General features: G+C 39.5%; 1 protein-coding gene across 1 annotated transcript; it reads left to right on the top strand.

Annotated features, from left to right (window-relative positions):
* The first annotated feature begins 7,496 nt into the window (after positions 1-7,496).
* On the top strand, positions 7,497-13,782 carry hoxb1a (homeobox B1a). Its single transcript, XM_019358339.2, has 4 exons — positions 7,497-7,703; positions 9,686-9,766; positions 10,531-11,402; positions 13,085-13,782. The coding sequence occupies exons 2-4, from the start codon at positions 9,762-9,764 to the stop codon at positions 13,429-13,431; spliced, it is 1,224 nt and encodes a 407-aa protein (XP_019213884.1). The 5' UTR covers positions 7,497-7,703; positions 9,686-9,761; the 3' UTR covers positions 13,432-13,782.
* Positions 13,783-20,645: the final 6,863 nt, after the last annotated feature.

Consider the following 20,645-nt stretch of genomic DNA (forward strand, 5'->3'; position numbering starts at 1 on the left):
ATATCACTTTAATTTCATTAGCAGGTTTATTTAATGTCATCCGATGGTGTGCAAACTTGGAAAAGAAATTAAAAACGAGAATGTCAGCGATGCAGACCATTTCTCTTTCTTTCTTATCAGCTGAAATGTGTGTAAATGTTATTAATAAATTCTGTTTAATATCTGCATCAGTGTTTCAGGTTACAGAATTAATGCAACTATGTAAGCAGTCTCCTCTGTTTCCTTCACTCAGTCAGTGCTTTGCTTTCACTCTGTCTCCTATATCATCTTTCATGATTTTCTGAAAGCCCCTCAGATCACAGACACATGCACACACACACACACACACACACACACACGCACGCACGCGCGCACACACACACACACACACACACACACACACACACACACACACACACACACACACACACACACACACACAATTGCATCCACGTGCATGTACAGACAAACAGACACACACATATCTCCACTCTTTTCCAGGAATACTGGAGCACAACTTCCTGATTCTGGAGCCCTTCGGCTGACAGGAATATTAAAATGAGAGACAGACAAATAAAGAAAACTGAAGAAGAAGCATCTGAAATCAGACTGATACATTTCTTTGAAGAAGGGATTAAAGTTACAGTCAATCACAGTAAATCAGCTTTCTGTTTTGTCTCTGCCTCTTAATTCTACCTTTTAACCTATTTAAATTTAGTCCTGGATAGACACCACAAAAATGCAAACACTCAGAAACATAAAGAGATAGTTGGAGGTAGTTTGGTGCTGAGCTTATAACTAAGACTCTCTGCCATACCTGAGACAAGCCTCACAGCTCACCAGCCCTCCCAGCTAGAGACTCTGGTAAGTGGAAAAAGATCAGCAGAAAAGCAATTTTCTGTACATGCTTTAACTTCATATTTCAACAGGTTTGCACATTTATTTCATTTTTTTCCAGGACAGCAAAAATGACTAATAATACAGGTCATTAGTGGGCAGCAGTAATATTCTATAACTTCCAACCTAACCTACACACCTGCTGCTCATATACTTATCAAGCTGCCAGTATTTAAGAAGCAGCTCTAGCCACTACTCTTTGCCAGATTGGTACCAATGGTTGTGGAAGTTGGGCTCCTAAATGTTCCCTGTGTGTTCTTGAAATTTTAATGTTCCTGTTTCCTCAAGTGTGGTCATTTCCTGTGGGAAAACGTACCTTTTGCCTCAGTACTGGTCTGATGCTCTGTGGAAGAATTTGCTCAGAACTCAGCTGGTACCTGGTACAGGCAGATAACTCATCTGTCTGTCTGTACCACTGTTGTCACCCACATGAGGAAGCTTGACCAGGGTATCCATCACCCTGTATCTCTCAACTAAGCACTAGGACCAATTCATATTCAAGTCCTCACCTTCCATCTAAAGGACAAACGAACTTCAAGGCACAAATTCATGCAAGAGACTTGGTTTGAACATTTTTACATTTTTGAAATTCAATTCAATTTTATTTATATAAAGCCAAATCACAACAACAGTCACCTTAAGGCGCTTCATACCTGTAAGTTAACAACCTCGTTAACCTACAATAATGCAGAGAAAACAGAGAACCCCAACAATCATATGGCCCCCCTATCAGCAAGCGCTTTGGTGACAGTAGTAAGGAAAAACTTGCTTTTAACAGGAAGAAGCCTCCAGCAGAACCAAAAACTAGTTTTTCTGCGTCACTGTGAGACAGGATGCTTCTAATTCTAGAGATATTGCTCAAATGAAAGAAAGCAGCCCTACATACATGTTTAATATGTGCATTGAAGGACATATCCTGGTGCTTTCTGGCTCTTTAACACACATCAAACAACTTACATTTATATAGTACTTTTACAGTTTTACTAGCCAAAGCCATGATTTAAAAATTTACATTCATACATTGCTTGCAAATACTGCTACACTATACTTTTCCTACCACAAATTCACTTCTTTCACTATGTCAGCTGTGTTCCTTTCAGCCTGTATAGTGTTTAACAACACACTATTTTTTTTTCAAACAGAAAAATAGGAAGGAATTATATAAATATAAATATTTTCAAATTGGTCATATATTGTCTACTTTCTGACAGTAGACCTGTCCATGTTGTGTTTGGTCACAAACATGGACAGGTCTGTGCTATGTGAAACTCAGGGTTTATTTAAGGCTGACTTTAAAAGCAACTTTCATGTTACCACTTATCAGGATTACCATGTTAGGCTAAGTGACACAAGATAACAGATGGATATCTTTGTAAAGTTGAACCCTATAGTGCAGGCTCCACGGGGATGTGAAGAGTTGTAAAAATTGCTATTTCTGTGAAGACAAACAAGTACACCTTTGGACCCAAAATAATCTCATAGTCACAAACTACTGGTTTGTTTACAAGGACACAAGTTTGATGTATATATTGTTATATATGGACCCGGAAATTCACAGTAGTGGTTCCAATGAGCAATAAGTCCACTTTAGGAGACTGAGTAGGAGGCACATAGATTTTTTACCAAACAGGCTGAAAAACTTACATTTCGTTTTCATTAATTTTTTTCATTGAGCCTAAAAAGCTACTTAACGGGCTTTTATGGAAGACTATGGTCTGGTGTCTTGAACCGGTGGCTCTTTTGCCCATCTGAAGAAACACTTTATGCATTTGGCAAAAAAATTAAATAAAATAAAAAGAAATTGAATAAAGAAGCAAACACTTATTTTAACATTCAGTTTTATTTTTGATTGCTGTAAGTGATTCATCACATTTTTTAGTAATAAAACTGTATATCCCTAATAGCAAATTTAAAATAGATGTATCCTAAAATAGGATTTAAGTTAGTTAAAGTTAAAAAAGTGTCTGTTTTTAGAGAAATGTTTTATAGAAAACATTGTATTATGGGTCAAGTCATCTCCATTCACACCAGTGGACCATTTCTTTATAGCAATAGCAGATCATGGACCCTTTCAGTAGTTCATGGAGGTTAGTACCATGCAGGAGCTATTCCACTGAGATATAGCATTACAGAATATTTAGAAGCAATTTTTAATAAGTAAAAAAAGACTCTATGTTAACAGCACATGTAAATTAATTTAAAACATGTTAGTGGAACAGTAAATTAGGATTTGTGTTAATTGATGCCAGAATAGGCTAGCAAACACAATAACAACATTTTTAACATTACAAAATTCACAATGGCTTCAGTTGACCAAGTGAAATATTAGTCATTTTAGCATGTCATTTTCTGGCATATTTAAATAAATGTACCCACTGAGTATACAGTGGCTTGCAAAAGTATTCGGCCCCCTTGAACTTTTCCACATTTTGTCACATTACAGCCACAAACATGAATCAATTTTATTGGAATTCCACGTGAAAGACCAATACAAAGTGGTGTACACGTGAGAAGTGGAACGGAAATCATACATGATTCCAAACATTTATTACAAATAAATAACTGAAAAGTGGGGTGTGCGTAATTATTCAGCCCCCTGAGTCAATACTTTGTAGAACCACCTTTTGCTGCAATTACAGCTGCCAGTCTTTTAGGGTATGTCTCTACCAGCTTTGCACATCTGAAATCCTTGCCCATTCTTCTTTGCAAAACAGCTCCAGCTCTGTCAGATTAGATGGACAGCGTTTGTGAACAGCAGTTTTCAGATCTTGCCACAGATTCTCGATTGGATTTAGATCTGGACTTTGACTGGGCCATTCTAACACATGGATGTTTTGTTTTAATCCATTCCATTGTTGCCCTGGCTTTATGTTTAGGGTCGTTGTCCTGCTGGAAGGTGAACCTCCGCCCCAGTCTCAAGTCTTTTGCAGACTCCAAGAGGTTTTCTTCCAAGATTGCCCTGTATTTGGCTCCATCCATCTTCCCATCAACTCTGGCCAGCTTCCCTGTCCCTGCTGAAGAGAAGCACCCCCAGAGCATGATGCTGCCACCACCATATTTGACAGTGGGGTTAGTGTGTTCAGAGTGATGTACAGTGTTAGTTTTCCGCCACACATAGTGTTTTGCATTTTGGCCAAAAAGTTCCATTTTGGTCTCATCTGACCAGAGCACCTTCTTCCACATGTTTGCTGTGTCCCCCACATGGCTTGAGCCAAACTGCAAACGGGACTTCTTATGGTTTTCTGTTAACAATGGCTTTCTTCTTGCCACTCTTCCATAAAGGCCAACTTTGTGCAGTGCACGACTAATAGTTGTCCTATGGACAGATTCCCCCACCTGAGCTGTAGATCTCTGCAGCTCGTCCAGAGTCACCATGGGCCTCTTGGCTGCATTTCTGATCAGCGCTCTCCTTGTTCAGTCTGTGAGTTTAGGTGGACGGCCTTGTCTCGGTAGGTTTACAGTTGTGCCATACTCCTTCCATTTCTGAATGATCGCCTGAACAGTCCTCCGTGGGATGTTCAAGGCTTGGGAAATCTTTTTGTAGCCTAAGCCTGCTTTAAATTTCTCAATAACTTTATCCCTGACCTGTCTGGTGTGTTCTTTGGACTTCATGGTGTTGTTGCTCCCAATATTCTCTGAGACAACGTCTGAGGCCGTCACAGGGCAGTTGTGGAGCTGTTTTGCAAAGAAGAATGGGCAAGAATTTCAGTCTCTAGATGTGCAAAGCTGGTAGAGACATACCCTAAAAGACTGGCAGCTGTAATTGCAGCAAAAGGTGGTTCTACAAAGTATTGACTCAGGGGGCTGAATAATTACGCACACCCCACTTTTCAGTTATTTATTCCAAACCAAAATGTTTGGAATCATGTATGATTTCCATTCCACTTCTCACATGTACACCACTTTGTATTGGTCTTTCACGTGGAATTCCAATAAAATTGATTCATGTTTGTGGCTGTAATGTGACATAATGTGGAAAAGTTCAAGGGGGCCGAATACTTTTGCAAGCCACTGTAACCTATTGTGTTTAAATGATAACTATAACAATCAGGGAAACAGCTACATTTTTTGTGAAATTTGGCTATAAATAATATGTGAGAGCATATTTGAGAGATTTTGTAAGTATTTTTTTAGGCTTTGTGGTCTGGGTTTTTTTTGTTTTGTTTTTGTTTTGTTTTGTATTATATTGGAGTTCAGGCCCAGAAGAGTGGAGGTGGAGGACCCAAATGAGACTGAAAACACAAAGTAGATTTTAAAAAAGCCAAAAATCTATAAAATTAATCAAAAGGCTAAATGGGAATTAAAGTGAATACACAACAACACTCACTTCTTTCTTGACCACGGCAGACTGGTACAATGTCCACATTACTGCAGGAACAGTAATGTGATCCAGTCTATCTGTTATTCTCCTGTTCGCCTGTCCCCTTACTTGTGTTTAAAATCCTAAAATACTTAAACTTCTGCACTTGGGGGAGCAAATCATCCTGCATGGGTATTCCACTCTTTTTCAGCTGTGAACCATGGTTTCAGATTTAGAGATATTAATTCTCATTCACCGCCTCGTCAGACTTGGCTGTGAACTGCTCCAGTGTGAGCTGGAGGCCACCGCCTGGTGAAGCCAACAGAACCACATCATCCACAAAAACGCGAGACGAGATCCTGAGGCCACCAAAGTGGAATCCTTTCCCCACTTGGCTATGTCTAGAAATTCTGTCCTTAAAATTTAAGAACAGAATTGGTGACAAAGCGGAGCCCTGGTGGAGTCACTGGGAGTAATTATGGCTGACTGCCAGCAATTCAGACCAAGAGCTTAATACAGTTATAATAGCTGATACCAACAAACAATAGCACATACTAAACCATAGTACCTCCCATAGTAGCTCAATTAAATGGAGTGAAATGCCTTCTCCAAGTCTACAAAATACATGTAGACTAGTCAGGTAAACTCACATATAGACTTGAATATGTCAAAGTATTCCTTCTATGACAGGTACAGGTAGTGCAGCCACAGATCCATGTAGCTGCCTCAACAATGGAGGTGTGGAACACGTTTAATTTAGACTTGAGGTTCCCAGCCTCCCTCATAATGTCTTTGAAGTTCTGCAAGACGTGGAAATTGAAGATTTTGTGGTCAGGGGTCTCTGTCAGACACTCCCTTATCATATGATTGAACGCTTACTATACATTTGAGTGGGCCTCTCCAGCATCCTCCCACACCACTCCATCTCACTATCATGTGGTGCTCATTGAGAGCTCATCTGATGATGTGATTCCAAAATCAATCGGGGAGTCCTGGTGCCAAATGCACTTTTGAAAATCCTTAAGTTCAGACATGGTGTTCATTATGGACAAACTGTAACAATAACACAATACCACTCAGGTTCAGATCAGGCAGCCATTCCTGCTAATGTTGTCTACATGAGTGAAGAAGTATCCCAGTAGGACTGGAGTGTCCAGGAGGGGCACTGTAGGAGCCATTTTTTGTTTTGTTACCTAATGTGTGCCACTAGGGGTCACTTTTTGTGTTTTACTGTATGGTGTGTTTATGAGACTGTATTTAAGGTAGACACACATAATTAGTGTCAGGTGTTAATGGTCGGAAAGAGCAAACAGTTTGTGACCACTGCGCTGTTGTCATTTATGATAAATGACACTGGATAAAAAGAACTGTTGAACAACAAATACAACCAATGGAATACAATAAAGATGTTAAATGGACAAGATAAGTATGGCTGGAGTTATTGGAGTGTGGCAAGTTTCATTCATAACAGTGGCATCATGTCACCCCCACCATCAAACACCTCAGTGGCTTAAAGCATAGGCTTAGCCTCTGCTTGATACACCCAGCAGCTCCATGAAGGCTGGGTACTGTTACTCAGTGTAGAAACACGGACTATATCTATATATCTGACACTATATCTAGTCGGTATCTCTCAACCTCATCCTCTTGCTCAAGCTCCATCCCCACCGGAGAGGTGACGTTCTATGTCCCAAGAGTCAGCCTCAACAGCCAGAGATTGGATTGCCAGGGCCTTCACTGCTTCGCTGCCCAAAACATGTTGCACCTGACCCATATGTGGCCCATGTTGTGCCTCATGTGGGTGGTGAGCAATGAGGAGTAAGAAAGAAATACAGGTTGATCACAACTGCCTTAGTGAATGAATTATATTAGCCAATTTTTACTATAATTTGGTGGATTGGTAAGTGGTGGTTTAGTTGAAGCTAAATAAAAAAGGGCCTATGCTGTGGCATCGCTTTTCTTGTGTTTTAATTTTCTGTATTAATTCAAAAATAGTAGCACTTTTTACTTAGTTTGCACATTTACACCTGCTTACTAGATCATATGGCATTATCATGTGTTAACCAGGTACAAACCTGTACAAAAAACTAACATTACAGAATTACATGGATGTAAAAAACTAAACATGGGGACACAGTCGAGTTTGACCAGTTGACCCCTCTCTCTCTCTTTTTCTTTCCTTTAGGCTCCCCACCACCCAGGCAGCTGTGTAGGCGTCATTTAATCTTTTTCTTATCCTGGTCTGTTCCTGCAGACATCCTGCCCACTCATTCTGCCTCTCTTTCCTTTCAGCCCCTCGCTGATTATTAACCTCCCTCCTTGTCGCTCGCCCACGCCGCTCGTTCTGATTTTGTCAGAGCGGCACGGCTGCAGTACGCCTGCTGTCAGGCACTTCACACAGGCTCTGGAGGGGAAAAATTGATGATGGGTTCATTGGAGGCAGTTATAATGGAGGCTAATGACCAATGAGAATGTGTCCAGGCTGTGAAGTACACACTTGAGGAACAAATGTTTAATACATATGAATGTAAGAAATGAAGAGATTTTGTTCCCTTTTCTCCTTGAAAGCATATAACAAAGCCATATAAAGACTGAAATGAATTAAAAGTCCTATTCTGAAACATTTGCAGAAGAAAATATAATATCCACTGAAAAGACTTCTTCCAAAAAACCTCAACGATTGCACAGTTGTAGGCCGTTGATATATACACATGTACACACACGCACACACAGAAAGTACATTGTGTTGCCATTCCTGCTTCCTGCTCTGCTGGACCAGCAGGATTTGGCCCACTAAAATGCCTCCTGTCTACTTTAACCTCATTTGTGTAACAGATCAGCTCATTCATTCAATTAGCACACACTCTCACACGGGCACCTGCACATGCACATTCACTCATCGGAAATCTATGGCTTCCCAATGCAATTGTTGAAAACTCCCAAAAGTCCCTTGCAATTGAGCTTTCTGATCAATAAGAGCCCTTTAGTCCATAGAAAGATTTTTTCTGTCCTGTCAAGAGAAATGTTTGTTATAAAAAACAGCTAACTTTACCCCAAAATGGCTAAACGTGTTCCTAGTGTTTAAGTTATATTGTATGTGATTAGCTACATGTATGTATTACTTGGCTTATAATTATGCATTCTGTAAGTGCATAAGTGGCTGTTACAGGAAGACGAGTCAGTACAACATCCACATACAGACAAATGTCAGAGCTGAACAGCTGGTGCTCAGCACAGTGTCACGCCTTATCCAATGATTTGCTCATCACATATTGCATTGTAGCTAATAGTTGATCACTAGTGGAAACTGCATAGGTAACCTAATTAATTATTTTCAAGTAATTTTTGAAGACCTGTTCGCAACAACAGTCATCCCATTGTCTGTATGCTGTAAGATAAGACAATGTAATATTTTAGGAGCAGCCATCTGCTATAAACAGTTGGGGGTTGAGGGAAAAGAAAATACACAAAAGACATGTGTATTTACTACACTATCCTATGTCAATGAACAGTTTTTTGCTGTCATTGGTAGCTGCTTCTATCCTTCATCTCAAACTTAAGATATGTTTTACCTGACACCTGTCCACTCCTCATCAACACAAGTGACAGAATTGTTATTAACATGCCAAAATCAGGTTGAAACACTTTCCATAGATGCCTTTCCTCACATTTAAAGAGTCTCCTTTTACAGTATTGCATATATGCCATGTGGTGAGGGAAAGAGAGCTATCTAAGTAGAGTATGCAGTAAGTCAGAACTAGAGTCTTCAATACTGAAATCTAATTTTGAAATAGATGATTGTAATTTGTGTCATCTGTGGGGTTTTTTACAGAACAGCTGAGGTAGCGCAGGGTTTAGGAAGCTTTCAAACACTAAGGAGCTATGTTAAAAGATAATTCTAAGTTCTTTCAACATGGACCCTATTTTACTTGCTACAAATAAGTACAATAACATGAACAATGTTTATTTTGAAGAAATTTAAATGAGAACAAACAGTTACATCACTTACCAAACTAAACACATTTCCTGTTTTAGCACTCTCTCTGTCTATTGGTTTTATTGTTACGTGCTCAGTGTTATTGTAATGCCTGCTTCCAAAAAAGGGCACTATATCACTGTCGTTTTTCCGTCCACATATACAGTAGGTTTGGATATACCCAAAGGCTCAACAGTGGACTGTGAATTATCACTGACTTTGATGTAGTGTTGTTCTGTGTTTCTGAATTGCAATTTATACTGGAGTGCAACGTTATACTAGCTGAGCATGGACAAAACTATAATAAATTAGAATTTTTACTACACAATTTTTATTGTGTAGTAGATGTAGAACCAGTATTAGTTGTTGTATTAATATTTAATAAAGGGATAGTAGCATGGTACCAGTGTACTGTATTTAGTTGATTTAGTTTCAGTCTTCTTTCTTTGAGCTTTTTGCAGGAGGAGGTCTGGAAGCTGCAGGCCGGCTCACAGGTCCTCTTTTATTCTCTGCCTCTCTCTTTGCTCTGACAGATCCGTGCTGATATCAGATTGATGGGCCGGTTTGATTGAAGTCTCTTTGTCGTGCTAATGTCACCGCGAGTGATGGATGAGGTAAATGGGCCAACTCAACGCGCGTGCGTGTAAACTCGACTCCAGAACCGAAAGAAAGAGCCTCTCCCCTCCTCCCGTACACACACACACACACACACACACACACACACACGACTTCCCTCGCTCCCGTGACCAGCTAACAAACTTCTGGCCTCCGGTCACCATAGGCGACGAGCCACGTGACCTGCCATGGAGGTAAGAAAAGAAGTGACACGGTAAAACGGAGAGAGGGAGACAGTTGAAGAGCAAGAGCCAGAGAAAATTGGAGAATTTGAAGAAAGAAGACAGACTTTAGGAAGACTGGGTGTAACCTGTGTGAAGCTGAAAACGTGACTGTACTCTTTTCAGTCCTCTCCCGTTGTTTTCCACTGTCACTGACGAGCCTTTGAAACACAGGTTGAGTTACTGACAGAGTAGGGCCTTTAAAACACGCACACACACACTGCAGCAGACCACATGCGTTTCTGTTTTGGAGACGTAAAGCTTTCGCATTTTTTCATTCAAATTGGAAATGTCTACAGTTTTTTACTTGTAATGTAATTTTGTTGCGACTTTTTTTTATTACTTTAAGCGTTTTTCAATTAAAAAATTTTAGTACTTTAGTACTATTTTAGTACGATTTTAGTACTGCTTTTTGCGCACAACAGGGAGATTTTAAATCATACTGCCGACTATAGGAACAACTTTCAAATGGATTTTTTAGTTATTTGATTTTTGCTTTTCAACGAATTTCTATTAACCTCGGTCGTGTTTCTTGCTGATAGCAAGTCGAGACATTTTACCAATTCCCTGGTGCTTCGGGTCTGCATGGACAACATGAACTCCTTTGTGGAATACTCTATTTGTAACCGACAACCAACTGGCATTTATTCTGCGCCTAAATCTGGATACCACCATCATCACCTGCACCATCACCTTCCTCTGGATCAGCGTCAGGGATTCCCCGTGAGCATCCAAACAGGTCTCAGCGGTTCTCCTGTCCCCGGGTCCAGAAATGACAACAGAGACGTAGGAGCGAGTTATACCGCGGACGGAGGGATGTACGTGGGCGTTGGGGCGGACACCGCCAGCGGAGGAGCAAGTCAGCATCATCAGCAACATCCTCCTCAACATCACGAACAGCATACGCACAGCGGCTACCAACATCCAACACATCACAATCACCCTCAGCTTCACCAGAGCCAAAGCCTGCAGAGTGTAATACCTTCTCCTTATAGTAACGGCTGTAACACGGGGGCCTATGTGGGCCAGGCATGCACCACAAACTCCGAGTATGTTGCTGCCACAGGCGCACCAAACTCCGTCCATCCGCAGTATTTCATGGAGGATTCTTTGGCCTCCACCTACTGTCATCAATCAAGCTTCCCTAACTCGGCCTCAACCGTCGGCCCCAGTTACAGCTCTCTTACCGGGGTCTACTGCGGGCCTCAGCGCACCCTTGCTGGGTCACAGTACCCGCAGCAGATCGGCGGGGGGGTTCTTGACGCAGGAGGCTACCTGGAGCTTTCGCCTGGGGGAGGCTACGGGGAGCTGCCGGTATCTCAGGATCGTGAAAGAGGGGACGATGAGGTCCAGCAGGCCGGGCAGGGGCAGACCTTCGACTGGATGAAGGTGAAGAGAAATCCACCGAAGACAGGTGAGGGAGGGTTCACTTATCCGTTTAACGTCATATAAAACCTTATCGTGAGATTAAGTCTGCAGTCCGTCAAAAGTTCCGCATAATATGTAACCTTGACGTCCAACAGAAATGATAGCATGTTTTTCATATGAAATGCAGTCAAAACTAAATACATAAAACAACAGAGCGGGGGAATTCGTTTTAAGACGGTCAATGAGGACTGAATGTAGCTTGCAGTCAGGAGCATAATTTGTAGATCAGAACATTATGGTACAGAGAACAACATTGTTTGATCGAAATGATTTTTACAACATTATTTTATCCTTTCAGAGTAAATACATCATATTTTTACCACTACTTTCTTTGTGCGGATGTCAGGCTTTTATTTTTATTTGCGTACTTATTTTTATTTTTTTTACTTATCTTAATTACTCAAAACGTCAAAGAAGAGGAAAGAGAAAGAAAGAATAACAGTTGTGGCTTTCCAACATAAATAAGGCCCATAATGAATTACTGCAATTCGCTGTTTCGAGCACTTAAAAAGAAGACAGAAGTTCCCATATAAAAAAAAAAGATTGCTCGTTAATACCATCCAGCACGACTAACTGGTCCCAGATAAATTAGGCCTTTAAATGATTTCATTTTAAATAACACAGTATACAGAATACACAGTATTTTTATTAACAGAATGCTTTGTTGCATTTAAGAACGCTTTGGACTTTATTACTGTGACACAGTTAATTGAATGGCACCAAAAGTACAAATCAGAGTCGTTTTTGGACTTCACTATGCAGTCATATCTGTAGATACTTTGGTCTGGGTCAGCTGAGCCCAGGGAGTGTGAGGCCTCTCTCTCTGTGTCTTAATGATTATAGCAGACAGGTTATTTCTCCGTTGGAAGTCTTTCCTGCTTTGTTATCTTTAAAAGCAGCCCCTCCATTAACCACCTCCACCACCAACACCGACACCCCCGTGCTGCTTCTCCATCCCTGCAGTGAAAGACATAAGGCCCACTGATGTCCTTCACTGCCCTTTTTTTTTTTAAACCTCATCTTTGTGATGCACTTTGTATTTATTTTGATGTCATTTAATAAATCATGGATATCAAATCACAAACCAAACTCTGACTAAAGCTAAACATATCTCTATTTTCTAATTAATAACGAACAGTAACGTCTTGATGCATTCTCAATCATCCAGGAAAGTAAATCTCCAAAAGTTGAATCTGTTCATCTGGACGTAGCGTTTTGTGGGAGAAACGTTTTGTCACTCATCCAAGTGACTTCTTCAGTCTCAGCTGACTGCAGGTTGTAAATGTACTGTTTATAAGGTTTAGGGAAACCTGCAGTCAGCTGAGACTGAAGAAGTCACTTGGATGAGTGACGAAACGTTTCTCCCACAAAACGCTACGTCCAGATGAACAGATTCAACTTTTGGAGAAATGGTAAATGGTAAATGGCCTGCATTTGTATAGCGCTTTTCTAGTCCATAGGACCCCAAAGCGCTTTACACTACATTCAGTCATTCACCCATTCACACACACATTCACACACTGGCGATAGCAAGCTACATTGTAGCCACAGCTGCCCTGGGGCGCACAGACAGAGGCGAGGCGAACGAACAGTAACAACCAGCGCTTTTCTTATTACACAAGTAAAACATAAAACATTCGCCTAACAGCTTGTCCATCTCTCTCGTAGTCAAAGTGGCCGAATACGGTCTTGCCCACAACAACGCCATGCGCACCAACTTCAGCACGAGGCAGCTGACGGAGCTGGAGAAGGAGTTCCACTTTAGCAAGTACCTGACGCGAGCGCGGCGCGTGGAGATCGCCGCCACGCTCGAGCTCAACGAGACGCAGGTGAAGATTTGGTTCCAGAACAGACGCATGAAGCAGAAGAAGCGCGAGCGGGAAGGCGCCACCGCGTCTGCGCGGCCATTCTCCTCCTCTTCCGGTACCGGCAGCAGCTTGAACAAGGAGCTGGAAGACACTGACCGCTCTTCCGCGTCTACGTCTCCAGGCGCGTCCCCGAGCTCGGAGACGTAATCTGGCTTTGTACCACTGGGATACACTCTTCAACCCATTCTTAAAAGACTGCCTGTTGAAAAATTTTTCTAAGTCCCAGAATTCTATAATGGCCGACCACCCATTCAGATGGACTTTCATGACTCATGTACATGAACATGGAGAAAATAACTTCTCAGTGTATTTTAGAGAAAGAAAAAAATATATATATTAGTGACATAATTGACAGTTACATACAGTAAGTGGACTGATTTGACAAACTAATGGCGCTTATGCCATGGAGATAACAGAAAATGCATAAAAAATGTCTGATTATAGATTTTGGTACAAACTGGATGAGAGGAGCAGTGAATGTTGGGACTTTTAGTGAAAATCATTCATGTTCACGGGGGGGGAGGGGGGGGGTGTACAGTTCCTATTGATCTTTTGTTAATAGTTTAACATTGTTTTGGGAAAGAAAATCTATTTTAGTCATTCTGTTATAGCACTGAACTTTCTATATTTAAAAAAGTCAATCCCATAAAATGCTCTTACTAAATTGCTTTTACTATGTCACTAAAACTCACCTAAAAGCCTTCATGAATGCTGCAAATGTAAATGATCTCGGGGAGACACATACAAAACTGTGAAGATGATGATGTGGGTTCTGAGCTATGTCGGTAACACAGGAAGCCTGATGATGAGAATATAGTGCTATCTGGTACACTTTGAACATACTTTTTTTTTCCTGTTTCTTACTGTTTCTAGTGTTGGCCTACATGTGTCTTCCTATGCAGCTCTGGTCTTTGCACTATGTGACTACAGGGTGACACTTTCAGACAGAAGATACATGAAGCTGGAATGTTATGTTTTCTTCAGGTTTTATGAGCATTTACAAAAGCTGTGATTCTTCTGCAGTCTGATTTAGAATATGAACATGTTAGTTAGATTCAGGTTAATGTAGAGTGTTTGTTTGTGTGCATTTAAAAGGACAGGGTTTAGGGAAACTACTGAACTTAAGATGAAGAGTGGACGTGTTTAATTTTTACTGACTGGGTCCTTGCCATTGAGAATAACTTATTGGATGTGTTGTTTATATTTTTGATTCTAGATAATATGTGTGTGTGTGTGTGTGTGTGTGTGTGTGTGTGTGTGTGTGTGCACATTTGCCTGTGTGTGTGCATGAAGGGGGGTAATGTTCCTTTTCCAGACAAAATGATTTCACATAAAGTGATTCACCCCTAAATATGACTTTAGAAAAAAAAATGTGTTTGGAATCTCCCTTCGCCTGTACCCACTCCAATACCAGATACTTTTATCCAAACGGATCATGTTTACATCATTCAGGAGTCTGTTTTCATATGTTTTGTAATTGGTTGGGTTTGATGTCAGCCTGTACTCTGAACTGACAATGATGTGACTGATTTTTTCTTATATTGTTTTTAAATGAGAACAGGGTTCGTTTTAGTTCTGCTGCCTTGAAGAGACTCTCAGTGATATTTCTGCCTCCTTTTCTACTTTGAGCTACCTCATAAAATTATTTTCTCTCTTTCCAGTGAAGAGTTGATTCTTTGTTTTTAAACTGACCATGAAGTGTCTAATGCATGCATGTCAAATTCCGTTTAATTAATGGACTGCATACAGCCCAATTTGATCTCAAGTGGACCAAAAAAGTGAAACTGTTGCATAAAAATCTACAAAAAAAAACTCCGAAAGGCTGAATTTCATTCTGCTTTCACATTGAATGAACGGTGGATTCACAAAACAGATGATATACAGCTTGTTGTAAGAAAAATATGTCCTAAATTCCATATATCTAAGTTTTTCCACATTTAGTCAGTCTACTTGCACACATGGAAAAAATGAAGCCCAAGAGTCCATGAGAAGGCTATAAAACTGAAGATAATTCAGCTCTGGCTTGGAACAGTTTAAATAAGCGCTCTGATGACTTAATGACTTGAAACACACTGCTCTCTTTTGAAAATACAGTAAAACATCAAAAAATTCCTCTATTTTCACACATTGCAAAGTCATCTAGAAGGTATTATACTCTTTGGCTGTTATTTGGACACATTGGCCAAACATTTGACACCCAGTATGTGTATGATATGAATGGATTGGTTCTTCATTCATAGATAATGTTTTTGTTTGTTTGTTTTTTTCAGTTTTAAGGCTGTGTCAGAGTGCTGAATACATCAGAAAAGTCTCAGGAAAAACACTTAAAGGTATAAAACTGGATTTCCATCTGTCTAAACTCAGGAGATTTATTAATGTGTATTCTTAATATTGTTTTTTTTTTTTTGATTTCAGGAAACAATCCCACCAGTTGTGTGTTACAGTCATAAATTAATTAATAACAATTTACTGTACCAAAAGCGTAGGACAGCCCTTAGAATCCAAATGACTACGCTAATCCAGTAGTTAATCCGTGCATCCGTTTCCATAATAGCTAATTCATGAGCCAAGAGGAACGGGAAATGCAGTGAGGAAATGGATTTTCAGATGAGGAGTGGAATCACCGTTTTAAATGTCAAAATGTCAGAAATAAATCTTTGATTCTTTAATTCAGTTACTTTTTTTTTTTAATTGAAAAATCAGCAGGGGTTTTTCATTTAGAACTCAAAATTGCCTTTTGAAAATCTGTTTTAACTGAAAATTAAATTTTTTTAATGAAATTCATTTTGGATTTTAAGTATTTATTAATGGATTAATAATTCATTTTGAAAAATTGATTTATAAATAGTGTTTTTATTTTAAATTAAATTATTTAAATAAATAAAATGATTAAAAATGAATTCGTAAATGAATGAACAAATACATATTTTATCATACAATTCAATATTTAGGCTTCTTTTTTTTACAGAAGAAGAAATACATCACTTCTGTATAATTTAGTGCAAAGTGGTTACATTTAATGAAAGATTAGAGTTAAAATTGAGAATCTAAGGGTGCAAAAAGAAAGATGTGATTTAAACCATAAAACAGTCATCATTACTGTATAATGTTTTTAGTTTGAAATTGAAAGTCTTCTGTGTTAAAAAAAAAAAAAAAGTGAAAGTCAGTTTTTTCTTTTGGCTTGAAAGATTTATTGCAGACCATAACATAAAGAGTTAAATGATATAAATAACATAAATGTATATGTCTATCAAAAATGCTTTGCACAAAACATCATGGAGAGAGTTTCATGCATTTCAGTGGCAGGCCTTCCTCTCAATTCACAGGGCCACATTGCCAGTGGTTGAATCCACCCTCCTCCACATAGGCTACGATGAGGAATGTTACAGACCTTTCTGGGTGGATAGCTCTATCTAAAGGTGACCCTCTGGAATATCTAAACATGTAAACAGATTCCTTCTCATCACCTTCTCGTCACTCCTGTTCTAAAGATTCCTCTCCTAGAGGCTAACTGGGAAACTCAGTCATCGCTTCATGACAAATAAAGATTAGACAGAAGCCACTCACAGATCCTTTTTACAGCACTTCAACTTCCCCAGCTGAAAAAGTCCCATCAGACAAAATACTTGCAGATGTGAAAATTGCTTTATGCACCATCCCCACCACCAGACTCACTGAAACCATTGAGCTCATATGACTCTCCCACAGCAAACCAAGAAGAACTTGGTATAAAACCAAGGATGCATGTAGAGAAAGCCCCCATGGAAAACAAGGCTGGAAGCCAAAATCAGAGAAGCTCAGAAGGATATTAGTAAGCTAAGTGAGGTGTAGAGGGCCATGGATGAATAAAAAGTAAAATGTCCATGACTGAGGTACTAGAAACTGCCAAACAAAGTCTCACAGCCCTTGCCACTAGGCTGAGGAGATATACCAGAGAAGCAGAGGCCAAGATAATAAATGGCCTGTGCTCCATACATGCACACAGGGTGCATTCTCAGCTACAAGTGAACAGTAATAAAAGCTCAGATGTACCTATTGCTAAAAATGACTAAAACTTGGAAAAACATCTGGGAGAAAGAGGTGTCACACATTGTCAACCCATTGTTGAACCATACACTGGTGCAGTGGGTCCTAGGTTCCTCCTTCCTAGGACTTGTCCCCATGATTGCCTGACCTAACTTGAATTGAAAACATTTGGGACATTATGTTTCACTCTATCCAATGCCACCAGGTTGCACCTGAGACTGTCAAGGAGCTCAGTCATCCCGATCTGGGAGATACCCACGACACCATCCATCATCTCATTAGGAAGATGCCCCAACCTTGTCAGGCATGCAAGCACGTTGGGGCAATATGAACTATTGAGTATTATTGTAGGGTCTTTATAAATTGAATTGAATTGAATTCCATTTTGAGTTGCAAAATGAACTAGCTTACTGCATCATTTTTTCACTTTGATTTTTTTGGGGTGACTTTGAATTAAGCCCTCTGTCTTTATAAGTTTCATTTCCATCAAACAATGTGGGATCCCTTTAATTTCTAAAGGATTACTCTGCCCATATGAGCATAGGTATCCTGCATGATTTTTTTCCCACTGAAATTGGATTGGATGTCTTTACTAAGTGTTCTTTTAATGAATATGAGCAGTGTATCAGTTTGTTAATGATTTAGTGTGATCTCACAGGAAAAGAGTTTAATTCAGGGCATGCAGTTATTATGTTGAAATAATGTAAAATACCTAACAGTAGGAGAATTACTCAAATTATGAGCACTGGCAACTAAAACTGCTGTTTTAGTTTCCTTATAGTGTCCAAGTCTAAACAAAGAAGACAGTCTCATGGATTAGATGTTTAATTTCCTTCAAATTTCTTGCAAACATGATTTTGATACTATAGTTAAATTGGTGAAGCAGGACAAAAATATTGCACCTTAGCAGATGAAGTGACAAATAACAAGATAAGAGTGTGTGTAAGAGAGAGAAATGAAAGAAAGACCTCAGCAAAGAGTGGAGATTCTTTCATGATGACCTCACTGGGGCTGACCTCAAACTCCTGTTTTACTTTCCACAACTCATCTCAAGTTCAACACACTGTCTGCTGCTGTGTTCAGTATGCGCTTGCGTGTGTAATGCCTTCATAAAAAGCAGTGAAAAATAAAGTGGAGCGGTTACAGTTCAAGAGTTCACATTCTCATTCAAATTGAGGACAGCATGTGCAGGCACCCACAATCTTACCCCACACAAAAAGATATAGCGTAGTCATGTTAATAGAGATATAGCTTCATGTTACAATTCCTCTACATGCTCTGTTTTTTCTAACCAGCCAAGTGATCAGTATTATTTTAGTTTTTGATCAATCTAAATCCACTTTTTGAAAATTTTTCATGGTGTGTGTGTCTGACCAATTAGAGCCAAACAGTGGGATGTGTATTCACAGTATACATCAATATGTTTTTAAATTATTCAGCTGATCAACATAACATAATCTCTTCTTCTTCTTTGTTGTTGGTTACACAATAGTGATTGCATTTGAGAAAGTCCTGATACCTTTCTGCTTTAAATGACACCGGGGAACATGAAGTAAGAGTTTGTCACTTTAAAAAAATGTTTTTATAACAATAATAGTGGTGGTATAAGCATTGCCTAACAGCAAGAAGGTCATGGGTTCAAATCCACCAGCAGGCTAGGGCTGTCTATGTAGAGTTTGCTTGTCTGTGTGGGTAATTCATCTTCCTCCCACAGTCCAAAGAGGTTAACTGATGACTCTAAATTGACCATAGGTATGAATGGTTGTCTGTCTCGCAGTGTCAGCCTGGGATAGATGGATAGATGGCAACTTATTCTTGCCTACATTTTAATATGTTTTTATGATGTGCCCTTAAGCAGTAATTATATCATGCACCTTTAGGCAACTGTTGTTGTGATTTGGTGCTATATTAATAAAACTGAACTGAGTAGATTTTAATCACTTTTGATTTTGATATCTATTTTGATAAGGCTTTCAGAAATAAACAAATAAATAAACAAGAAATAAATGAGAGCAAACTGAAGTAAATTTTTAGTGTTTTTGACATGCTAAGTTAAATGTGCTTGTGGGATAGAGAGAGAGAGAGAGAAAGAGAGGGACAGCGCAGTGGTGAGCATGTGTGCTGGTTTTTATCTGTAGGGGTCATCCGGAGTTCAGTAGTTCTCCTCCTTAGCTCTGTCCACAGAGAAGCATGTGAGCCCTGCAGAGTCAGCCTGTTGACTCAGTGCTGCTGCTCTGAAGAAAAATAAGTCTGGCATCATTCCCCCAATAAATCATTTGAAGGTGAATCTTCTTAAGTCCAACGGAGTTTCCCCCAATCTGCACAATCTACTATCTTGTCAGACTGAAGAAAGCTAAAAATTATTTCCCCAATGTTCTCGGCAACAGCCAGGATCAAATAACAGCTGAGATTGTACAAATATAGTAATGACCAATCTAGCCTACTGTAATCTGTAACTAGTGGACAGAAACAGACTTCTATAAGCTGAACAGATAAACCAGAATTAGGTTACACAATTCGTTCTTGTTAAGATGCAAAAGCACTAACCACATTGCTGTGGCTTAGTTTTTGAAAGCATCATTCCATTAACAAAGAAGTCCTGTGTTCTAAACCCTGTAGTGCATCTTTGGAATCAGACAAACCTTTGGTGTTCACTACTAGTGAGTAGGGAAACACATAAAAGAGGTCGTAAACAAGCACTGAATTTATTATTTTTACCCAAATAAGAGTGAGCTTGTTCCATATTACAGTTTAAACTACAACAAATTTGGAATCCACTCCGCATGCATCGCAGTACCCCAGGAAAAAAAGGAAAAAGAAAAACAACATACTGGATTTTATAATCGATGAATTTACATTAAAAATAATTTAGCACTTTCTAACATGACATTGTGTAGCAGAGCGATCTAGATGTTTTATGAGAAAAGAACACCAAAAAAATGAAAGAAAGGCAAAAAGGTCACGAAGGCAGAGTTGAAGTTTTTTTTTAAAGTGTGCTTGTCAGCAGGCTGGAGGTTAGAGGGAGAACAGAGAGCAGAAGGTTATCTGGCCAGACATTCCTGTTCATCCAGTGCAAGAAAAAAACAAAGAGGACATTTCAATGGAAATTATGATTTCAAGCAAAACCAAAACCAAAATAACACCATTTAAGAATGTTTATGAAGTGCTTAAATTGGACATATTCGTTTATCACAATACACAATACAGTTTTACAGCAGTGGTTTTCCACACCACTTTGTCTTTTGTGTGGCAGAGCGAGCTGAAAGCCTGAGAGTGTTTGGTTAAGTGATGCTGTGTACTCCCTGACCCTGTGTCCTCATCACAAAGACACATAC

Source organism: Oreochromis niloticus, linkage group LG4, assembly GCF_001858045.2.
Source record: "Oreochromis niloticus isolate F11D_XX linkage group LG4, O_niloticus_UMD_NMBU, whole genome shotgun sequence".
Taxonomy (NCBI): domain Eukaryota; kingdom Metazoa; phylum Chordata; class Actinopteri; order Cichliformes; family Cichlidae; genus Oreochromis; species Oreochromis niloticus.